Here is a 25702-nt window from a genome sequence, read left to right as displayed (position 1 = left end):
TCTGGGAACGTAATGTATGCACTTAACGTGTACACTAAAATGCGAACTAATTCTAGATACTTGTGCACGTATTTTATGCACAAGTGAACTTATGTTACACAATCTGGGAACGTAATTTAATCACTTAACGTGTACACTAAAATGCGAACTAATTCTAGATACTTGTGCACTTATTTTATGCACGACAAGTGCACTTATGTTACACAATCTGGGAACGTAATTTATGCACTTAACGTGTACACTAAAATGCGAACTAATTCTAGATACTTGTGCACGTATTTTATGCACAAGTGCACTTATGTTACACAATCTGGAAACGTTATTTATGCACTTAACGTGTACACTAAAATGCGAACTAATTCTAGATACTTGTGCACTTATTTTATGCACAAGTGCACTTATGTAACACAATCCGGGAACGTAATTTATGCACTTAACATGTACACTAAAATGCGAAGTAATTCTAGATACTTGTGCACTTATGTTACACAATCTGGGAACGTAATTTATGCACTTAACGTGTACACTAAAATGCGAACTAATTCTAGATACTTGTGCACTTATTTTATGCACAACAAGTGCACTTATGTTACACAATCTGGGAACGTAATTTATGCACTTAACGTGTACACTAAAATGCGAACTAATTCTAGATACTTGTGCACTTATTTTATGCACAACAAGTGCACTTATGTTACACAATCTGGGAACGTAATTTATGCACTTAACGTGTACACTAAAATGCGAACTAATTCTAGATACTTGTGCACTTATTTTATGCACAACAGGTGCACTTATGTAACACAATCTGGGAACGTAATTTATGCACTTAACGTGCACACTAAAATGCGAAGTAATTCTAGATACTTGTGCACTTATTTTATGCACAACAAGTGCACTTATGTTACACAATCTGGGAACGTAATTTATGCACTTAACATGTACACTAAAATGCTAACTAATTCTAGATACTTGTGCACTTATTTTATGCACAAGTGCACTTATGTTACACAATCTGGGAATGTAATTGATGCACTTAACGTGTACACTAAAATGCGAACTAATTCTAGATACTTGTGCACTTATTTTATGCACGAGTGCACTTATGTTACACAATCTGGGAACGTAATTTATGCACTTAACGTGTACACTAAAATGCGAACTAATTCTAGATACTTGTGCACTTATTTTATGCACAACAAGTGCACTTATGTAACACAATCTGGGAACGTAATTTATGCACTTAACGTGTACACTAAAATGCGAACTAATTCTAGATACTTGTGCACTTATTTTATGCACAACAAGTGCACTTATGTAACACAATCTGGGAACGTAATTTATGCACTTAACGTGTACACTAAAATGCGAACTAATTCTAGATACTTGTGCACTTATTTTATGCACAACAAGTGCACTTATGTTACACAATCTGGGAACGTAATTTATGCACTTAACGTGTACACTAAAATGCGAACTAATTCTAGATACTTGTGCACTTATTTTATGCACAACAAGTGCACTTATGTAACACAATCTGGGAACGTAATTTATGCACTTAACGTGTACACTAAAATGCGAACTAATTCTAGATACTTGTGCACTTATTTTATGCACAACAAGTGCACTTATGTAACACAATCTGGGAACGTAATTTATGCACTTAACGTGTACACTAAAATGCGAACTAATTCTAGATACTTGTGCACTTATTTTATGCACAACAAGTGCACTTATGTTACACAATCTGGGAACGTAATTTATGCACTTAACATGTACACTAAAATGCGAACTAATTCTAGATACTTGTGCACTTATTTTATGCACAAGTGCACTTATGTTACACAATCTGGGAATGTAATTGATGCACTTAACGTGTACACTAAAATGCGAACTAATTCTAGATACTTGTGCACTTATTTTATGCACGAGTGCACTTATGTTACACAATCTGGGAACGTAATTGATGCACTTAACGTGTACACTAAAATGCGAAGTAATTCTAGATACTTGTGCACTTATTTTATGCACAAGTGCACTTATGTTACACAATCTGGGAACGTAATTTATGCACTTAACGTGTACACTAAAATGCGAACTAATTCTAGATACTTGTGGACTTATTTTATGCACAACAAGTGCACTTATGTTACACAATCTGGGAACGTATTTTATGCACTTAACGTGTACACTAAAATGCGAACTAATTCTAGATACTTGTGCACTTATTTTATGCACAAGTGCACTTATGTTAAACAATCTGGGAACGTAATTTATGCACTTAACGTGTACACTAAAATGCGAACTAATTCTAGATACTTGTGGACTTATTTTATGCACAACAAGTGCACTTATGTTACACAATCTGGGAACGTAATTTATGCACTTAACGTGTACACTAAAATGCAAACTAATTCTAGATACTTGTGCACTTATTTTATGCACAACAAGTGCACTTATGTTACACAATCTGGGAACGTATTTTATTTACTTAACGTGTACACTAAAATGCGAACTAATTCTAGATACTTGTGCACTTATTTTATGCACAACAAGTGCACTTATGTTACACAATCTGGGAACGTATTTTATTTACTTAACGTGTACACTAAAATGCGAACTAATTCCAGATACCTGTGCACTTATTTTATGCACAACAAGTGCACTTATGTTACACAATCTGGGAACGTAATTTATGCACTTAACGTGTACACTAAAATGCGAACTAATTCTAGATACTTGTGCACTTATTTTATGCACAACAAGTGCACTTATGTTACAAAATCTGGGAACGTAATGTATGCACTTAACGTGTACACTAAAATGCTAACTAATTCTAGATACATGTGCACTTATTTTATGCACAACAAGTGCACTTATGTTACACAATCTGGGAACGTAATTTATGCACTTAACGTGTACACTAAAATGCGAACTAATTCTAGATACTTGTGCACTTATTTTATGCACAACAAGTGCACTTACTTTACACAATCTGGGAACGTAATTTATGCACTTAACGTGTACACTAAAATGCGAACTAATTCCAGATACTTGTGCACTTATTTTATGCACAAGTGCACTTATGTTACACAATCTGGGAACGTAATTTATGCACTTAATGTGTACACTAAAATGCGAACTAATTCTAGATACTTGTGCACTTATTTTATGCACAACAAGTGCACTTATGTTACACAATCTGGGAACGTAATTTATGCACTTAACATGTACACTAAAATGCGAACTAATTCCAGATACCTGTGCACTTATTTTATGCACAAGTGCACTTATGTTACACAATCTGGGAACGTAATGTATGCACTTAACGTGTACACTAAAATGCAAACTAATTCTAGATACTTGTGCACTTATTTTATGCACAACAAGTGCACTTATGTTACAAAATCTGGGAACGTAATGTATGCACTTAACGTGTACACTAAAATGCGAACTAATTCTAGATACTTGTGCACTTATTTTATGCACAACAAGTGCACTTATGTTACACAATTTGGGAACGTAATTTATGCACTTAACGTGTACACTAAAATGCGAACTAATTCTAGATACTTGTGCACTTATTTTATGCAGAACAAGTGCACTTATGTAACACAATCTGGGAACGTAATTTATGCACTTAACGTGTACACTAAAATGCGAACTAATTCTAGATACTTGTGCACTTATTTTATGCACAAGTGCACTTATGTTACACAATCTGGGAACCTAATTTATGCACTTAACGTGTACACTAATATGCGGACTAATTCTAGATACTTGTGCACTTATTTTATGCACAACAAGTGCACTTATGTTACACAATCTGGGAACGTAATTTATGCACTTAACGTGTACACTAAAATGCAAACTAATTCTAGATACTTGTGCACTTATTTTATGCACAACAAGTGCACTTATGTTACACAATCTGGGAACGTATTTTATTTACTTAACGTGTACACTAAAATGCGAACTAATTCTAGATACTTGTGCACTTATTTTATGCACAACAAGTGCACTTATGTTACACAATCTGGGAACGTATTTTATTTACTTAACGTGTACACTAAAATGCGAACTAATTCCAGATACCTGTGCACTTATTTTATGCACAACAAGTGCACTTATGTTACACAATCTGGGAACGTAATTTATGCACTTAACGTGTACACTAAAATGCGAACTAATTCTAGATACTTGTGCACTTATTTTATGCACAACAAGTGCACTTATGTTACAAAATCTGGGAACGTAATGTATGCACTTAACGTGTACACTAAAATGCTAACTAATTCTAGATACATGTGCACTTATTTTATGCACAACAAGTGCACTTATGTTACACAATCTGGGAACGTAATTTATGCACTTAACGTGTACACTAAAATGCGAACTAATTCTAGATACTTGTGCACTTATTTTATGCACAACAAGTGCACTTACTTTACACAATCTGGGAACGTAATTTATGCACTTAACGTGTACACTAAAATGCGAACTAATTCCAGATACTTGTGCACTTATTTTATGCACAAGTGCACTTATGTTACACAATCTGGGAACGTAATTTATGCACTTAACGTGTACACTAAAATGCGAACTAATTCTAGATACTTGTGCACTTATTTTATGCAGAACAAGTGCACTTATGTAACACAATCCGGGAACGTAATTTATGCACTTAACGTGTACACTAAAATGCGAACTAATTCTAGATACTTGTGCACTTATTTTAAGCACAAGTGCACTTATGTTAAACAATCTGGGAACGTAATTTATGCACTTAACGTGTACACTAAAATGCGAACTAATTCTAGATACTTGTGCACTTATTTTATGCACGACAAGTGCACTTATGTTACACAATCTGGGAACATAATTTATGCACTTAACGTGTACACTAAAATGCGAACTAATTCTAGATACTTGTGCACTTATTTTATGCACAACAAGTGCACTTATGTTACACAATCTGGGAACGTAATGTATGCACTTAACGTGTACACTAAAATGCGAACTAATTCTAGATACTTGTGCACTTATTTTATGCACGACAAGTGCACTTATGTTACACAATCTTGGAACGTAATTTATGCACTTAACATGTACACTAAAATGCGAACTAATTCTAGATACTTGTGCACTTATTTTAAGCACAAGTGCACTTATGTTAAACAATCTGGGAACGTAATTTATGCACTTAACGTGTACACTAAAATGCGAACTAATTCTAGATACTTGTGCACTTATTTTATGCACGACAAGTGCACTTATGTTACACAATCTGGGAACATAATTTATGCACTTAACGTGTACACTAAAATGCGAACTAATTCTAGATACTTGTGCACTTATTTTATGCACAACAAGTGCACTTATGTTACACAATCTGGGAACGTAATGTATGCACTTAACGTGTACACTAAAATGCGAACTAATTCTAGATACTTGTGCACTTATTTTATGCAGAACAAGTGCACTTATGTAACACAATCCGGGAACGTAATTTATGCACTTAACGTGTACACTAAAATGCGAACTAATTCTAGATACTTGTGCACTTATTTTAAGCACAAGTGCACTTATGTTAAACAATCTGGGAACGTAATTTATGCACTTAACGTGTACACTAAAATGCGAACTAATTCTAGATACTTTTGCACTTATTTTATGCACGACAAGTGCACTTATATTACACAATCTGGGAACGTAATTTATGCACTTAACGTGTACACTAAAATGCGAACTAATTCTAGATACTTTTGCACTTATTTTATGCACGACAAGTGCACTTATATTACACAATCTGGGAACATAATTTATGCACTTAACGTGTACACTAAAATGCGAACTAATTCTAGATACTTGTGCACTTATTTTATGCACAACAAGTGCACTTATGTAACACAATCCGGGAACGTAATTTATGCACTTAACGTGTACACTAAAATGCGAACTAATTCTAGATACTTGTGCACTTATTTTAAGCACAAGTGCACTTATGTTAAACAATCTGGGAACGTAATTTATGCACTTAACGTGTACACTAAAATGCGAACTAATTCTAGATACTTTTGCACTTATTTTATGCACGACAAGTGCACTTATATTACACAATCTGGGAACGTAATTTATGCACTTAACGTGTACACTAAAATGCGAACTAATTCTAGATACTTGTGCACTTATTTTATGCACAACAAGTGCACTTATGTTACACAATCTGGGAACGTAATTTATGCACTTAACGTGTACACTAAAATGCGAACTAATTCTAGATACTTGTGCACTTATTTTATGCACAAGTGCACTTATGTTACACAATCTGGGAACGTAATTTATGCACTTAACGTGTACACTAAAATGCGAACTAATTCTAGATACTTATGCACTTATTTTATGCACAAGTGCACTTATGTTAAACAATCTGGGAATGTAATTTATGCACTTAACGTGTACACTAAAATGCGAACTAATTCTAGATACTTGTGCACTTATTTTATGCACGACAAGTGCACTTATGTTACACAATCTGGGAACGTAATGTATGCACTTAACGTGTACACTAAAATGCGAAGTAATTCTAGATACTTGTGCACTTATTTTATGCACAACAAGTGCACTTATGTTACACAATCTGGGAATGTAATTTATGCACTTAACGTGTACACTAAAATGCGAACTAATTCTAGATACTTGTGCACTTATTTTATGCACAACAAGTGCACTTATGTAACACAATCTGGGAACGTATTTTATGCACTTAACGTGTACACTAAAATGCGAACTAATTCTAGATACTTGTGCACTTATTTTATGCACAACAAGTGCACTTATGTTACACAATCTGGGAACGTAATTTATGCACTTAACGTGTACACTAAAATGCGAACTAATTCTAGATACTTGTGCACTTATTTTATGCACGACAAGTGCACTTATGTTACACAATCTGGGAACGTAATTTATGCACTTAACGTGTACACTAAAATGCGAACTAATTCTAGATACTTGTGGACTTATTTTATGCACAACAAGTGCACTTATGTTAAACAATCTGGGAACGTAATTTATGCACTTAACGTGTACACTAAAATGCGAACTAATTCTAGATACTTGTGGACTTATTTTATGCACAACTAGTGCACTTAACTCGTGTATCAAAGTGCATTTTTCTTGGGCACGTACTATACGCATTTTCAGTATACACTTAACTTGCACTTATGTTACACGTTTATCTTGTGCGAATATGTTTCGCTGTTATTTTACGCACTCAATTTGTGCACTCATCTTACATACTTAAGTGCATACCTTATGTTCACAGGTTAACGTGTGCACTTAACTTGTGCAGTACTTTTACAGAGTTAGGTTACACACTTAAGTTGTGCGCTCATGTTGTGCATTTATTTCACACGCTTAAGTTGTGCACTTATGTTTCACACTTATCCTGCGAACATAGGTTATGCACTTAATGTGTGCACTTAATTTGTGCAGTTCTTTTACAGACTTATGTCACACACTTAAGTTGTGCACTCATGTTGTGCATTTATTTCACACACCTAAGTTGTGCACTTATGGTACACACTTAACCTGGGAACGTAATTTATGCACTTAACGTGTACACTAAAATGCACCTAACTTGTGAACTAATTCTAGATACTTGTGCACTTATTTTATGCACAACAAATGCACTTAACTTGTGTATTGAAGTGCATTTTTCTTGGGCACGTACTTTACGCATTTTCATTAAACACTTAACTTGCATTTATGTTACATGTTTAACTTATGCACTTATGTATTTTACGCACTCAATTTGTGCACTCATCTTACACACTTAACCTGTGAACATAAGTTATGCACTTAATGTGCGCACTTAACTTGTGCAGTTTTTTTTACGTAGTTACAGACTTAAGTTGTGCGCTCATGTTGTGCATTTATTTCACACACTTAAGTTGTGCAATTATGTTACACACTTAACCTGGGAACGTAATTTATGCACTTAACGTGTACACTAAAATGCACCTAACTTGTGAACTAATTCTAGATACTTGTGCACTTATTTTATGAACCACAAGGGGACTTAACTTGTGTATTGAAGTGCATTTTTCTTGGGCACGTACTTTACGCATTTTCATTAAACACTTAACTTGCACTTATGTTACATGCTTAACTTATGCACTTATGTATTTTACGCACTTAATTTGTGCACTCATCTTACACACTTAACTTGTGAACATAAGTTATGCACTTAACGTGCGCACTTAACTTGTGCAGTTTTTTTACGTAGTTATGTTACACACTTAAGTTGTGCGCTCATGTTGTGCATTTATTTCACAGACTTAAGTTGTGCACTTGTGTTACACACTTAACCTGGGAACGTAATTTATGCACTTAACGTGTACACTAAAATGCACCTAACTTGTGAACTAATTCTAGATACTTGTGCACTTATTTTATGCACAACAAATGCACTTAACTTGTGTATTGAAGTGCACTTTTCTTGGGCACGTACTTTACGCATTTTCATTAAATACTTAACTTGCACTTATGTTACATGTTTAACTTATGCACTTGTGTATTTTACGCACTCAATTTGTGCACTCATCTTACACACTTAACTTGTGAACATAAGTTATGCACGTAACGTGCGCACTTGTGCAGTTTTTTTACGTAGTTATGTTACACACTTAAGTTGTGCGCTCATGTTGTGCATTTATTTCACAGACTTAAGTTGTGCACTTATGTTACACACTTAACCTGGGAACGTAATTTATGCACTTAACGTGTACACTAAAATGCACCTAACTTGTGAACTAATTCTAGATACTTGTGCACTTATTTTATGCACAACAAATGCACTTAACTTGTGTATTGAAGTGCACTTTTCTTGGGCACGTACTTTACGCATTTTCATTAAATACTTAACTTGCACTTATGTTACATGTTTAACTTATGCACTTGTGTATTTTACGCACTCAATTTGTGCACTCATCTTACACACTTAACTTGTGAACATAAGTTATGCACGTAACGTGCGCACTTGTGCAGTTTTTTTACGTAGTTATGTTACACACTTAAGTTGTGGATTTGTTTTAAACACTTAAGTTGTGCACTTGTGTTACACACTTAACCTGGGAACGTAATTTATGCACTTAACGTGTACACTAAAATGCACCTAACTTGTGTCACACACTTAAGTTGTGCACTCATGTTGTGCATTTATTTCACACACTTAAGTTGTGCACTTATGTTACACACTTAACCTGGGAACGTAATTTATGCACTTAACGTGTACACTAAAATGCACCTAACTTGTGAACTAATTCTAGATACTTGTGCACTTATTTTATGCACAACAAATGCACTTAACTTGTGTATTGAAGTGCATTTTTCTTGGGCACGTACTTTACGCATTTTCATTAAACACTTAACTTGCACTTATGTTACATGTTTGACTTATGCACTTATGTATTTTACGCACTCAATTTGTGCACTCATCTTACACACTTAACTTGTGAACATAAGTTATGCACGTAACGTGCGCACTTGTGCAGTTTTTTTACGTAGTTATGTTACACACTTAAGTTGTGCATTTGTTTTAAACACTTAAGTTGTGCACTTGTGTTACACACTTAACCTGGGAACGTAATTTATGCACTTAACGTGTGCACTAAAATACACCTAACCTGTGAAATAATTCTAGATACTTGTGCACTTATTGTATGCACAACAAATGCACTTAACTTGTGTATTGAAGTGCATTTTTCTTGGGCACGTACTTTACGCATTTTCATTAAACACTTAACTTGCACTTATGTTACATGTTTAACTTATGCACTTATGTATTTTACGCACTCAATTTGTGCACTCATCTTACACACTTAACTTGTGAACATAAGTTATGCACTTGTGCAGTTTTTTTACGTAGTTACAGACTTAAGTTGTGCGCTCAAGTTGTGCACTTGTTTTATACACTTAAGTTGTGCACTTGTGTTACACACTTAACCTGGGAACGTAATTTATGCACTTAACGTGTACACTAAAATGCACCTAACTTGTGAACTAACTCTGGATACTTGTGCACTCATCTTACACACTTAACTTGTGAACATAGTTTATGCACTTAACGTGCGCGCTTAACTTGTGCAGTTTTTTTACGTAGTTATGTTACACACTTAAGTTGTGCGCTCATGTTGTGCATTTATTTCACACACTTAAGTTGTGCACTTATGTTACACACTTAACCTGGGAACGTAATTTATGCACTTAACGTGTACACTAAAATGCACCTAACTTGTGGAGTAATTCTAGATACTTGTGCACTTATTGTTTGCACAACAAATGCACTTAACTTGTGTATTGAAGTGCATTTTTCTTGGGCACATACTTTACGCATTTTCATTAAACACTTAACTTGCACTTATGTTACATGTTTAACTTATGCACTTATGTATTTTACGCACTCAATTTGTGCACTCATCTTACACACTTAACTTGTGAACATAAGTTATGCACTTAACGTGCGCACTTAACTTGTGCAGTTTTTTTACGTAGTTATGTTACACACTTAAGTTGTGCGCTCATGTTGTGCATTTATTTCACACACTTAAGTTGTGCACTTGTGTTACACACTTAACCAGGGAACGTATTTTATGCACTTAACGTGTACACTAAAATGCACCTAACTTGTGAACTAACTCTAGATACTTGTGCACTCATCTTACACACTTAACTTGTGAACATAAGTTATGCACTTAACGTGCGCACTTAACTTGTGCAGTTTTTTTTACGTAGTTATGTTACACACTTAAGTTGTGCGCTTATGTTCTGCTTTTGTTTTACACACTTAAGTTGTGCACTTGCGTTTCACACTTAACCTGGGAACGTAATTTATGCACTTAACGTGTACACTAAAATGCACCTAACTTGTGAACTAATTCTAGATACTTGTGCACTTATTTTATGCACAACAAGGGCACTTAACTTGTGTATTAAAGTGCATTTTTCTTGGGGACGTACTTTACGCATTTTCATTATGCACTTAACTTGCACTTATGCTACACGCTGGCATGCTGTGCAGTTATTCTACCCTTTTAATTATGGACTTAAGTGCACTTCACTTCTGTATTGAAGTGCACTTGTTGTATGTACTTTCATTACGCACTTGTGCACTTATGCTAAACTTGCACAGTTATTTGACGCACTGATTCTTGCGCACTCAACCTTTTAATCGAAGTAATGCACTTAACATGTACACTCAGGTACACTTCACTTGGGGTGGTATAGCTCGGTTGGTAGAGCGGCCGTGCCAGCAACTTGAGGGTTGCAGGTTCGATTCCCACTTCTGGCATCCTAGTCACTGCCGTTGTGTCCTTGGGCAAGACACTTTACCCACCTGCTCCCAGTGCCACCCACACTGGTTTAAATGTACAAATTAGATATTGGGTTTCACTATGTAAAGCGCTTTGAGTCACTGGAGACAAAGCGCTATGTAAATATAATTCACTTCAATAATTCAATTCAATTCAACACTTAACTTGTGAACTATTTTTACACATTTCACTCGTACATTTACGAACTTTTGTTACACTCTTAACAGCCCGGACGTTTCTCCTCAATTGAGCTAAATTGAATCCTGTCTCTGTTTAGCTCCTTGCTTCTGGTCTGTTTAATACAAACTGTATTAAACAGACCAGTTTAGCTCGGTTGGTAGAGTGGCCGTGCCAGCAACTTGAGGGTTTCAGGTTCGATTCCCACTTCTGCCATCCTAGTCACTGCCGTTGTGTCCTTGGGCAAGACACTTTACCCACCTGCTCCCAGTGCCACCCACACTGCTTTAAATGTACAAATTAGATATTGGGTTTCACTATGTAAAGCGCTTTGAGTCACTGGAGAAAAGCGCTATGTAAATATAATTCAATTCAATAATTCTATTCAATTCAACACTTAACTTGTGAACTATTTTTACACACTTCACTCGTACACTTACGAACTTTTGTTACACTCTTAACAGCCCGGACGTTTCTCCTCAATTGAGCTAAATTGAATCCTGTCTCTGTTTAGCTCCTTGCTTCTGGTCTGTTTAATACGAACTGTATTAAACAGACCAGTTTAGCTCGGTTGGTAGAGCGGCCGTGTCAGCAACTTGAGGGTTGCAGGTTCGATTCCCGCTTCTGCCATCCTAGTCACTGCCGTTGTGTCCTTGGGCAAGACACTTTACCCACCTGCTCCCAGTGCCACCCACACTGCTTTAAATGTACAAATTAGATATTGGGTTTCACTATGTAAAGCGCTTTGAGTCACTAGAGAAAAAGCGCTATATAAATATAATTCAATTCAATAATTCAATTCAACACTTAACTTGTGAACTATTTTTACACACTTCACTCGTACACTTACGAACTTTTGTCGCACTCTTAACAGCCCGGACGTTTCTCCTCAATTGAGCTAAATTGAATCCTGTCTCTGTTTAGCTCCTTGCTTCTGGTCTGTTTAATATGAACTGTAGATGAAGAAGGTAACAAATACAAGAGTGTGCTTGTGTGTGTGCTTGTGTGTGTGTGTGTGTGTGTGTGTGTGTGTGTGTGTGTGTGTGTGTGTGTGTGTGTGTGTGTGTGTGTGTGTGTGTGTGTGTGTGTGTGTGTGTGTGTGTGTGTGTGTGTTTGTTATGCACAGCACTGCTCTGCATGAATTTGTAAACATTATGTAAATATGCAATCAACACATACCCAAAAGATGAAAACTTGGAGACCATCTTTCTCTCTCTCTCTCTCTCTCTCTCTCTCTCTCTCTCTCTCTCCCTTCCTATTGTTGCTTTTCGTGACAAATTTGTCCCGAAACGAGCTTGGAATTTTTTTTTTTTTATCATCCCCGCTGATGTTTCTCCCCGCGTTTAACCAACGACATCTAAGTGTCACAGATGGAGGTCCCCCCCCCCCTCGCCCCCCATTCGCCCCCCCCCCCCCCCCTTGAGACGCCCCCCTGTCACTCAACTTGTCAATTGTCAATGTGCGCGCAGGGAAAAAAGAAGAAATGAGTTGTTGATGGACTGACTTCAATCCCAGGGAGCATTTTAGGCAACTTAATTGGTTGCGGAAAAACACGGTAGAAGCACGTTATTGCGCCACATTTCACCACCGAGACAAGAATACAAATACGGCGAACCATCGGAACCTGAATAAATTCAGATCCGGGGCCTGGGGGTGGAAAGTGAACTGTTCCGCAGCTCACACTTTTAGCAACATAAACGGTTTAAATAGCAGAGGATGTTTGTGTTTGCCGAAGCTGAAAGCAGGTGTTTTTGCTGATAATCTCTGAGAGCGTCTGTGGACCACCGAGACATGCAAACATAAACATTCACGTCCCTTCACAAGCCCAAACCCCGAATACGACGGTGCTAAAATACTTCACGCTGGATTGTCTGCCAAAGTTTCATTTTCAACCATTTTTAAAAACTTCTAAAGCAGGGGTCAGGAACCTTTTTGGCTGAGAGAGCCATGAAAGCCAAATACTTAGGGACCGAAAGTCCCTTTGGGACAGAAGACCCTATTCAATTTCTAAGGTTTTATTATTATTATTTAGCTGTAATTTGACCCCCTTAACATGCTTCAAAACTCACCAAATTTGACACACATCAGGACTGGCAAAAATTGCAATCTAATCAAAAAACCAAAACCCAAAACTCAAAATTGCGCTCTAGAGCCCCCTAAGAAGAAAACTCAGACAAAACTGTCTCTGACTTCCAGTAGGAATGTTGTAGAAACATGAAACAAAAACCACTATGTAGGTCTCACTTAGACCTATATTTCATACACTCTTACCTCCCAGCTAAAATCAACAGGAAGTTTGCAATTCCCCCTTCAATACAAAAGTTGGCTTTTTTTCTAACATTATCTCCTCTGAGGGCGTTTGTCGTTTCCACTTAAAATCAGCAACAGAAGAGAGATTGAACCCTTCTGATTAAAATTTGATGAAATAGTTTTAATTACTGCTACGGTTTTGATTTGATCAGCCTTCAAAGAACCGCTGCGCTGAAAACCATTTCAAAGATGGCCGCCATGAACAGTCACAGTGAGGGAGACGGGGTTTTTTTTCGTTTTTTTCCCTACCGTCTGCTGCTGTTGCGCACGCACCAACATTTGTGGGGGAGGGGCTGTGATGGTCTATACCAAGATGGCTGCCAGGTGCCGTAGATAAGCCGGTATGTTTTAAAGTTGCCGTTTGCCTGCATGTCGTAAAAACAAATGTCCGACATTCTTTATTTTGGGTCCTTACCTATGGTGAACGGGCTTGGGTCGCGGGGGCAGCAGCCTAAGCAGTCTGGTCCATCGCTGCTTGCTGCTTTAATTTAAAAATGTATTTCCATGAGATCCATATAATATTCTTTTTAACACTAAATACAACTAAATGTGTGCATTTTTAAGTAAGACCAACATTTTTAGAGTATATTAAGTCTCTCATTCTTTTTAGTAACATTGTTATTTTGAAGCAGAACCAATAATAAAGCTGCAAGCAGCGATGGACGGGACTGACTTTTGCTGCTGTTTCCTGCCTTTACCCATTCAACGTATCTTTACCTGCACTTTACCTACCTTCCCTGCATCCTGGGGTCACACTGGTGCTTCTTTCTGTCAGCCATGTCACCCTTAAATAGCGGTGACATAATCAGTGAGTTGTCATGGTAACAAAACAAACCAGGAAGTGCCAAAACAGGAACTGAGTGTCCAAAAAACATAATCACACAGACATTGTCAGGTTTGCCCCTGACAGTTTGCTTGTGTTTTAGTTTTTTCCTCTGTGTCTAGTATTTCCTGTCAGGGCTCTTATTTTGTTGGTTTCCTGTCTTTCTCCCTGAGCGCTGTTTCCCCTCAACTGCGACTGACTGGCACCTGGCCACACCTGGTGTCAATCAGCCCGCTCCTATTTAGACCTGTCTTCCCATCCAGTCTGTGCTGGATTATTGTTGTTACTACCTGTCGCTCCTGTCGTGTCAGTGTCATTTTCTATTGTTGTTCCTACTGGTCGTGTGATTGCAGCGTAGCGGTAAGCTATATTCGGTAGATGTTTATAGCTTACTGTTTTTTGTTACCTGCTTCCGAGTTGTTTGTTCATAGCCTAGTTTGTTATCCGCCTTGTGCGCACCTTTTGTTGGTCCCCTTTGTTTGGTTTTGTTTTAGTGTTTAAATTAAAACTATGTTTCCTTACCCAATGCCTGCCTTCTTCTCTGCATCTTGGGGTTCGTCAACGACAAACTCTGTCAGAGTTTGTTGTTGTTTGTTGTTGGGGTTCGTCAACAACTAACTCTGACAGTTTGGTGTTGACAAATCCCAACAACAAACTCTGACAGAGTTTGTTGTTGACGAACCCCAACAACAACAAACTCTGTCAGAGTTTGTTGTTGTTTGTTGTTGGGGTTTGTCAACAACAAACTCTGACGGTTTGTTGTTGACGAACCCCAACAACAACAAACTCTGACAGAGTTTGTTGTTGTTGGGGTTTGTCAACAACAAACTGACAGAGTTTGTTGTTGACGAACCCCAACAACAACAAACTCTGACAGTTTGTTGTTGTTTATTGTTGGGGTTTGTCAACAACAAACTGACAGAGTTTGTTGTTGACGAACCCCAACAACAACAAACTCTGACAAAGTTTGTTGTTGTTTGTTGTTGGGGTTCGTCAACAACAAACTCTGTCAGAGTTTGTTGTTGGGGTTCGTCAACAACTAACTCTGACAGTTTGGTGTTGACAAATCCCAACAACAAACTCTGACAGAGTTTGTTGTTGACGAACCCCAACAACAACAAACTCTGTCAGAGTTTGTTGTTGTTTGTTGTTGGGGTTTGTCAACAACAAACTCTGACGGTTTGTTGTTGACGAACCCCAACAACAACAAACTCTGACAGAGTTTGTTGTTGTTGGGGTTTGTCAACAACAAACTCTGTCAGAGTTTGTTGTTTGTTGTTGGGGTTTGTCAACAACAAACTGACAGAGTTTGTTGTTGACGAACCCCAACAACAACAAACTCTGACAGAGTTTGTTGTTGTTTATTGTTGGGGTTCGTCAACAACAAACTGACAGAGTTTGTTGTTGACGAACCCCAACAACAACAAACTCTGACAAAGTTTGTTGTTGTTTGTTGTTGGGGTTCGTCAACAACAAACTCTGTCAGAGTTTGTTGTTGTTTATTGTTGGGGTTTGTCAACAACAAACTGACAGAGTTTGTTGTTGACGAACCCCAACAACAAACTCTGTCAGTTTGTTGTTGTTTGTTGTTGGGGTTTGTCAACAACAAACTCCGACAGTTTGTTGTTGACGAACCCCAACAACAACAAACTCTGACGTTGTTTGTTGTTGGGGTTTGTCAACAACAAACTCTGACAGTTTGTTGTTGATGAACCCCAACAACAACAAACTCTGACGTTGTTTGTTGTTGGGGTTCGTCAACAACAAACTCTGTTAGAGTTTGTTGTTGTTTATTGTTGGGGTTTGTCAACAACAAACTGACAGATTTTGTTGTTGACGATTCCCAACAACAAACTCTGTCAGAGTTTGTTGTTGTTTGTTGTTGGGGTTTGTCAACAACAAACTCTGACAGTTTGTTGTTGACGAACCCCAACAACAAACAACAACAAACTCTGACAGAGTTTGTTGTTGTTTGTTGTTGGGGTTCGTCAACAACAAACTCTGTCAGAGTTTGTTGTTGGGATTTGTCAACACCAAACTGTCAGAGTTAGTTGTTGACGAACCCCAACAACAAACAACAACAAACTCTGACAGAGTTTGTCGTTGACGAACCCCAAGATGCAGAGAAGAAGGCAGGCATTGGGTAAGGAAACATAGTTTTAATTTAAACACTAAAACAAAACCAAACAAAGGGTACCAACAAAAAATTAGCATGAGGTGGATAACAAACTAGGCTATAAACAAACAAATCGGAAGCAGGTAACAAAAAACAGTAAGCTATAAACATCTACCAAATATAGCTTACCGCTACGCTGCAATCACACGACCAGTAGGAACAACAAGTAGAAAATGACACTGACATGACAGGAGCGACAGGTAGTAACAACAATAATCCAGCACAGACTGGATGGGAAGACAGGTCTGAATAGGAGCGGGCTGATTGACACCAGGTGGGGCCCGGTGCCAGTCAGCCGCAGCTGAGGGGAATCAGCGCTCAGGGAGAAAGACAGGAAACCAACAAAATAAGAGCGCTGACAGGAAATACTACACACAGAGGAAAAAAACAAAAAACAACAAGCCTGACAGACATGACAAAATCCCACATTCTTTATTTTCATGTACATTCCGGGTGTTTCATTCAGTAAAAAAAAAAAGTAAAATTCAATTCTGTTTTTTTAATATTGTGAGTTTTTGTATCAGTGTTCCTAAAAATAGATATAGCGGCCAGAGGTGGGTAGTAACGCGCTACATTTACTCCGTTACATCTACTTGAGTAACTTTTGGGATAAATTGTACTTCTAAGAGTAGTTTTTATGCAACATACTTTTACTTTTACTTGAGTATATTTATAGAGAAGAAACGCTACTTTTACTCCGCTCCATTTATCTGCAATCAGGTCGCTACTCGCTACTTTTTTTTTTATCGATCTGTTGATGCACGCTTTGTTTGTTTTGGTTTTGTCAGACACACATTCAAAGTAGGAACTACACATGCCTGCGTTTCACCAATCAAATGCAGTCACTGGTGACGTTGGACCAATCAAACAAAACCAGGCGGTCACGTGACCGTCACACGTAGAACCCGACCTAAAAAAAGTTGACGAACTTATTGGGGTGTTACCATTTAGTGGTCAATTGTACAGAATATGTACTGTACTGTGCAATCTACTAATAAATGTTTCAATTAATCAATCAATCAATCAATCAATGAATGCCTACTGAGCCTATGGTGCTGTTAAGTTATTGTGGCTCAATTTGCCTTAATTTTTTTTATTTTAATGTATTATTATTTAATATATATTATTGTTTTAGTTGCTTAAGAGATATTCCTGGCTCTGAATTTGCTCGTTGCTATTTTTATGTTTTTGTGCATTATTTGTTGCCGTAATCATTAAACAAACAGGTTACTCATCAGTTACTCAGTACTTGAGTAGTTTTTTCACAACATACTTTTTACTTTTACTCAAGTAAATATTTGGGTGACTACTCCTTACTTTTACTTGAGTAATAAATCTCTGAAGCGGGGGTGCCCACACTTTTTCTGCAGGCGAGCTACTTTTCAATTGACCAAGTCGAGGGGATCTACCTCATTTATATATATCATTTATATTTATTTATTTATGAAAGAGACATTTTTGTAAACAAGTTAAATGTGTTTAATGATAATACAAGCATGTGTAACACATATAGATGTCTTTCTTTCACGAAGACAAGAATATAAGTTGGTGTATTACCTGATTCTGATGACTTGCATTGATTGGAATCAGACAGTAATGATGATAACGCCCACATTTTCAAATGGAGGAGAAAAAAAGTTGTCCTTTCTGTACAATACCACATGAAAGTGGTTGGTTTTTGGCATCTAATTCATCCAGCTTCCATACACTTTACAAGAAAAACATTGGCGGCAAATTCCGTAGCTTGCTTGATTGACATTCACGGCACCCGAGGGTCTTGTGAGATGACGCTGGCTGCTGCCAGTTCATTATTATGAAAAAATGACCGAGAGGAAGGCGAGAAACACTTTTTATTTCAACAGACTTTCGCGCCGTCCCTTCCGTCAAAACTCTGAAGGCCGACTGCACATTTCCTATCTTCACAATAAAAGCCCTGCTTCATGCTGCCTGCGCTAACTAAATAAGAGTCTCAGAAAGCTGGCGTGCACAAGTGATGTGCACGCCAGCTTTCTGAGGGATCGCTTGTGCACGCCAGTTTTCCCAGACTCTGTATTTAGTTAGCGCAGGCAGCATGAAGCAGGGCTTTTATTGTGAAGATAGGAAATGTGCAGTCGGCCTTTAGAGTTTTGACGGAAGGTACGGCGCGAGAGTCTGTTGAAATAAAAAGTGTTTCTGGCCTTCCTCTCGGTCATATTTTCATAATAATGATCTTGCAGCAGCCAGCGTCATCTCACAAGACCCTCCGGTACCGTGAATGTCATTTAAGTGACGTCTTGGTGAAGATTGATGATCACTCATTTTTAGGTCTATTTTTTTTAAAAGCCTGGCTGGAGATGGACTGACACACCCCCCGCGGTCGACTGGTAGCTCGCCATCGACGTAATGGGCACCCCTGGTCTAAAGTAACAGTACTCTTACTTGAGTACAATTTCTGGCTACTCTACCCAACTCTGGTAGCGGCTCTCAGACACACTTGTCCTTCCCCCATGGAAAGGAGAGTAATTTAGGAGAAAAAAAGTCCAAAAATACAAACACCTGATGTCTTGTTGCACTTTTTTTCCACCAGTCAAAACACACACACACACACACGCACACACACACACACTTTTGTTTGCCCCTGCTGGAGTCTCCGGGTGGAGTATTGTGTTACTCTGATCCCTGAGGGGTGTGTTCCAAAAAAGACAGGAGGAGTGTGTGTGCATGAGTGCTGCCGGGGGTCACTTGTCAAGTGATTGTGAGCGCGTGAAAGGCCGTGTCCATCATCTTGACAGGCCGACATGCACTTTGCTCTCTAATACATGCAGATGAAAACACACACACACACACGTTTGTATTGATGTGCAACAGCAGCTGAAGAGGTAGGCATTTTTTGGCAGTCTCAGGAAGGTCCGAAATACACAAATGTGTGTATGTATGTATGTATGTATGTGTGTGTCCAAGTACAAAAAACACATTGATTTCTCATGGTGATTTATGACCAGGTGTGTGTGTGTGTCTGACATGTTGACAGGTCAGCTCCGCCCCCTTCTGACCTCCCCCAAGCCCAACTTCTCCCAGCTGTGATGAGGCTGAGTGCCTCTCAATGGGCTTTCAGGACACGTCCGCTGGTGGATGTGCCGAGGAAACCAAAGCCGATAAGACTTTGTCAAAGGCAACAACAAAAGTTGGAATTTGTCCGCGGGTGAACGCAAGAATCGGGGTGTGGACATCATTGCTTGGTATTGCTCTTTCTTAGGAGTCAGCTTGTGGTTTGTTTTTTTTTGGAAGGGGCAAGAAGGATGCCGATATTGATAATAATCCATTCAAGAGAGAAAGTCAACATGTCTTACAATAAAAACCATCCATCCATCTTCCTCCGCTTATCCGAGGTCTGGTCGCGGGGGCAGCAGCCTAAGCAGGGAAGCCCAGACTCGCCACTTCGTCCAGCTCTTCCCAGGGAATCCCGAGGTGTTCCCAGGTAAGCCGGACGTGTCCTGCGTCTTCCCTGTGGCCTCCTGATGGTCAGACATGCCCTAGGGAGGTGTTTAGGTGGCATCCTGACCAGATCCCCAGACCACCTCATCTGGCTCCTCTCCATGTGGAGGAGCAGCGGCTTTACTTTGAGTTCCTCCCGGATGGCAGAGCTTCTCACCCTATCTCTAAGGGAGAGACCCGCCACCCGACAAAAGAAACTCATTTGGGCCGCTTGTACCCGTGATCTTATCCTTTCGGTCATAACCCACAACTCATGACCATAGGTGAGGATGGGAATGTTGATTGACCGGTAAATTGAGAGCTTTGCCTTCCGACTCAGCTCCTTCTTGTCGATTCAAACACTGATGGCATTTATTGAACAGACAAGAAGCAAGGAATCATGCAGAGACAGAGTTCAATTTAGCTCATGAGGAGAACGCATGGAACTGCACACTTAGTCACAGTCTCGCTCTACGCTCTAAAGTACAGCTCCCGTGTCCCTCTATTTATTCAGGAGTTTTGAATTGAGAAGTTTGCCTTCCGGCTCAGCTCCTTCTTCACCACAATGGATCGATACAGCGTCTGCATTACTAAAGACGCCGCAATGATCCACCTGTCCATTTTACAATCCACTCTTCCCTCACTTGTTAACAAGACTCCGAGGTACTTGAACTCCTCCACTTGGGGCAGGGTCTCCTTCCCAACCCAGAGATGGCACTCCACCCTTTTCCGGGCGAGAACCATGGACTCGGACTTGGAGGTGCTGATTCTCATTCCGGTCGCTTCACACTCGGCTGCGAACTGATCCAGTGAGAGCTGAAGATCCCGGTCAGATGAAGCCATCAGGACCACATCATCTGCAAAAAGCAGAGACCTAATCCCGCGGTCACCAAACCAGATCCCCTCAACGCCTTGACTGCGCCTAGAAATTCTGTCCATAAAAGTTCTGAACAGAATGGGTGACAAAGGACAGCCTTGGCGGATAAAATTAAATTAAAACCAATAAAAATCATAGTTTTATTTCTGTTATGCATAAGTAAATGAGGGCAGCACGGTGGTACAGGGGTTAATGCATGTGCCTCACAATACAAAGGTCCTGAGTAGTCCTGGGTTCAATCTTTCGGGATCTTTCTGTGTGGAGTTTGCATGTTCTCCCCGTGACTGCGTGGGTTCCCTCCGGGTACTCCGGCTTCCTCCCACCTCCAAAGACATGCACCTGGGGATAGGCTCCTCCCACCTCCAAAGACATGCATCTGGGGTTAGGCCCCTCCCACCGTATTTTCCGGACCATAAGGCGCACCGAATTAGGTGCACCGTGTTATAAGGCGCTCTCTCCATTTTTGAGTAAATGAAAGGATTTCATGTGCGATTTTAAGTGTGGGAGGTGCAATAGAATGGCTGAAAAATATGGTATTTACGAATTTTGTTGGGGATTTTTTCCGACCAAAAAATAAATAAATATAAATTTTATACAAAAAAAATATATTACATTTTATACAAAAAAAATTTAAGGATTTGCCTGAGAAGCTGGACAGGAAAAAAAAAAAAAAACCAATATTTTATTTAAAAAAACAATGTCAGGTTCAAACACTGATGACATCTATCAAACAGACGAAGAAGCAATGAATTAAACAGAGACAGAATTAAATTTAGCTCAATTGAGGAGAAACATCTGGACTGTACTCCAAGTACAGTCTCCCACCACGCTTTGACGAACGATTGTACCCCTCCTATTTTATTTGGACTTTCCCCCTGGTCACATGGCGACGGCTGTTTCTAAAGGAAAGGGGTCGTAAGTCCAGGTACACGCACTCGATCACAAAACAGTTCAAAGAAAAGGTGCCTGGAGGGGAGTCAGGTCCTGCTTCCTCTCCGCTTTGGAGATCTTCTTATTGATTACAATACATCAAATAAACCGACACCTTCATTTCGCTTCCCATCCTATATAGTGAAGTTTTACAAGCATTTTGCTTGGGCAGGACAAAAAAAACAAAACAATATTTTATTTAAAAAACAATGTCAGGTTCAAACACTGATGACATCTATCAGACAGACCAAGAAGCAATGAATTAAACAGAGACAGAATTAAATTTAGCTCAATTGAGGAGGAACATCTGGACTGTACTCTTTTTACAGTCTCCCGCCATGCTCTGACGAACGATTGTGCCCCTCCTCTTTTATTTGGACTTTCCCCATGATCACATGGCGACGGCTGTTTCTAAAGGAAGGGGGTCGTAAGACCAGGTACACGCACTTGATCACAAAACAGTTCAAAGAAAAGGTGCCTGGAGGGGAGTCGGGTCCTGCTTCCTCTCCCTGTTGATTACAATACATCAAAGAAACCAACACCTTCATGTCGCTTCCCATCCTACATAGTGGAGTTTTACAAGCCTTTGCTTGGTCAGGACCAAAAAAAAAACACTTTTATTTAAAAAACAATGTCAGGTTCAAACACTGATGACATCTATCAGACAAAGAAGCAATGAATTAAACAGAGACAGAATTAAATTTAGCTCAATTGAGGAGAAACATCTGGACTGTACTCTTTTTACAGTCTCCTGCCACGCTCTGACGAACGATTGTACCCCTCCTCTTTTATTTGGACTTTCCCCATGATCACATGGCGACGGCTGTTTCTAAAGGAAGGGGGTCGTAAACATCCGCCGCCTTCCATCAAAAAAACAAATAAAAGAAAAGGTGCCTGGAGGGAAGTCAGGTCCTGCTTCCTCTCCCTGTTGATTACAATACATCAAAGAAACCGACACCTTCACGTCGCTTCCCATCCTACATAGTGGAGTTTACAAGCCTTTTGCTTGGTCAGAACAAAAAAAAAAAACACTGTTTTATTTAAAAAACAATGTCAGGTTCAAACACTGATGACAGCTATCAGACAAAGAAGCAATGAATTCAACAGAGACAGAATTAAATTTAGCTCAATTGAGGAGAAACATTTGGACTGTACTGTTTTTACAGTCTCCTGCTACGCTCTGACGAACGATTACTTTCCCCCTGATCACATGGAGACGGCTGTTTCTAAAGGAAGGGGGTCGTAAGACCAGGTACACGCACTCGATCACAAAACAGTTCAAAGAAAAGGTGCCTGGAGGGGAGTCAGGTCCTGCTTCCTCTCCCTGTTGATTACAATACATCAAAGAAACCAACACCTTCATGTCGCTTCCCATCCTACATAGTGGAGTTTTACAAGCCTTTTGCTTGGTCAGAACAAAAAAAACAAAACACTGTTTTATTTAAAAAACAATGTCAGGTTCAAACACTGATGACATCTATCAGACAAAGAAGCAATGAATTCAACAGAGACAGAATTAAATTTAGCTCAATTGAGGAGAAACATTTGGACTGTACTGTTTTTAAAGTCTCCCACCACGCTCTGACGAACGATTACTTTCCCCCTGATCACATGGAGACGGCTGTTTCTAAAGGAAGGGGGTCGTAAGACCAGGTACACGCACTCGATCACAAAACAGTTCAAAGAAAAGGTGCCTGGAGGGGAGTCAGGTCCTGCTTCCTCTCCCTGTTGATTACAATACATCAAAGAAACCGACACCTTCATGTCGCTTCCCATCCCACACCGCAGAGTTTTACAAGCCTTTTGCTCGGTCGGATCAAAGACAGCTTTTGTCTGCTCCCCGGGAACTCATGGAAACACAACGTTTTGTGACAATATCTTCAAAGATTGATGCTCTTCGTTGAAATATTACAATTTTGGTCCAAAAAAAACAATTTTGCAAGCAAATTTCTTGTATTTTATTTGATCCAGTTCCCTCCTCAGGGGGCATATTTGCACCCCAACTGGCGATACATGAACCGACACTTCCCTCTGCCGTCACATGCAATATCTCTCCCTAGGATTGTCATTTCCACTCGCACGGTCCAATCATTAGATTTTGCCTCCGGAGTCCAGGCGGGCTGTTAATGTTGCCATGGTTACGCCCACTCCAGCCGACCACATAATGCAATAACAAGCGCTGCATCCGTCTGAAGGGCAGAAATGACAAATAAATAAATGGACTCGTCTCTTGAGTAATCACTCCTTTTCCCTCTCTTTGCAGCTTCCCCTCATCCCAACCACGTGGGACGGGCGTGTCTAAAGCTGAAGGTGTACGTCCGACCTCCTGGTGAGTCTCGCACCGCATGTCCTGATCGGCTACGGGGAGTGGAATTAGAGCGGAGCGGGAGGTGTGATGGGATGGCTCGCAGACACTTTTGACGCGCCGGCGTCTACGAGTGTGAGCGTGCATAAAACACCTCGCAATCGGATCATATCACGCTGGCAATCTGGGGTCTGGTGGAAAATGTCTGGCAAGTTTCATTTTCTTGTCAGACGCACACAAGAAAAATGTATACGTTAATCCTGTATGGTTCAAAAAAAAATGTGTATATATATATATATATATATATATGTATATATATATATTAGGGCTGGGCAACAATTAAAAATTGTAATCGAAGTTAATCGCACTATTTCTCCGATTAATGGCGATTAACTGCATTGTATACACAAAGCCCAATAATGAATTCAAAAGTAGTGTGTAGTGCACCTTTATTGGAATATTCTCCCACATGAACAAAAGCGCCAAAACATTTGTTGTGCAAACACAATTTAAATCAGTCCTTGTTAAACAGTAGCAGTTAAATAGCATATTTTATGAAAATCAACTCAAAAAATGTAAATTCAAACATTTAGGCTTATTGCCACTGCCAGGGTATTTAAGTTATCCTGTTTGTTATGGAAAATAAATATAATCTACATACAAATCTCTGAGCCACAATCATAACATCTGAACAGGCAATTTCTGAGGTAACAGCAGAAACATTTTTTTTTTTATCAGGGATCTTATGTTTAAAAAACCTATATTATAGGTAGTGGGCTGTTTTAGGGAATTTTTGATCAAATTATCCGTAGTAGCAATATTAATAATGTTGTGTTTATTCTGCGTAGTGCACTTAAAATAATTATGACCATATCTAGGAATTGATATGATGGGAATTTTCCGATTGTTTGCTTGGTGCTTTGATAAACTGAAGGCATCATATACATGGTACTATATTGTGATGTTATGAGCCAGGGAAAAAAAGAACTACCCTACCCAGCATGCAACAGGAGTGACGAGCATGTATAGGTTGTGTCGCCATGACGGCATCTTGTATGTTGTGATATGCACGCTCTGAAAGTAAACGTTAAGAAGTCAGCCAACACTCCTGGTCTGCATTATTCATAAATAGACAGACAACACATATACTCCGCTGCTTCACAGGCCGCTGGATGTAGCCGGCAAAGTATTCCCATGCTAGCTAGCACGCCTCATTCAGTCCAAAACGGCCCGATCTATCCACATCCAGAATTGTCTGGCGGTCGTAAGTGATCCC

At 39.2% G+C, this 25702-nt stretch overlaps 1 protein-coding gene across 1 annotated transcript in view; it reads left to right on the top strand.

Annotated features, from left to right (window-relative positions):
- efna2a (ephrin-A2a) overlaps window positions 1-25702 on the top strand; it is a 219202-nt gene that overhangs the window by 178366 nt on the left and 15134 nt on the right. Inside the window, exon 3 of the mRNA XM_061896281.1 lies at window positions 24385-24451. Within this exon, the coding sequence (XP_061752265.1) occupies window positions 24385-24451 (67 nt within the window). The remainder of the gene's footprint in view (window positions 1-24384; window positions 24452-25702) is intronic.

This window comes from Nerophis ophidion, linkage group LG03, assembly GCF_033978795.1.
Source record: "Nerophis ophidion isolate RoL-2023_Sa linkage group LG03, RoL_Noph_v1.0, whole genome shotgun sequence".
NCBI classification, from domain to species: Eukaryota; Metazoa; Chordata; class Actinopteri; order Syngnathiformes; family Syngnathidae; genus Nerophis; species Nerophis ophidion.
Note: the sequence above shows the minus strand (reverse complement) of the source record. Positions and strands in the feature narration are given on the sequence as shown.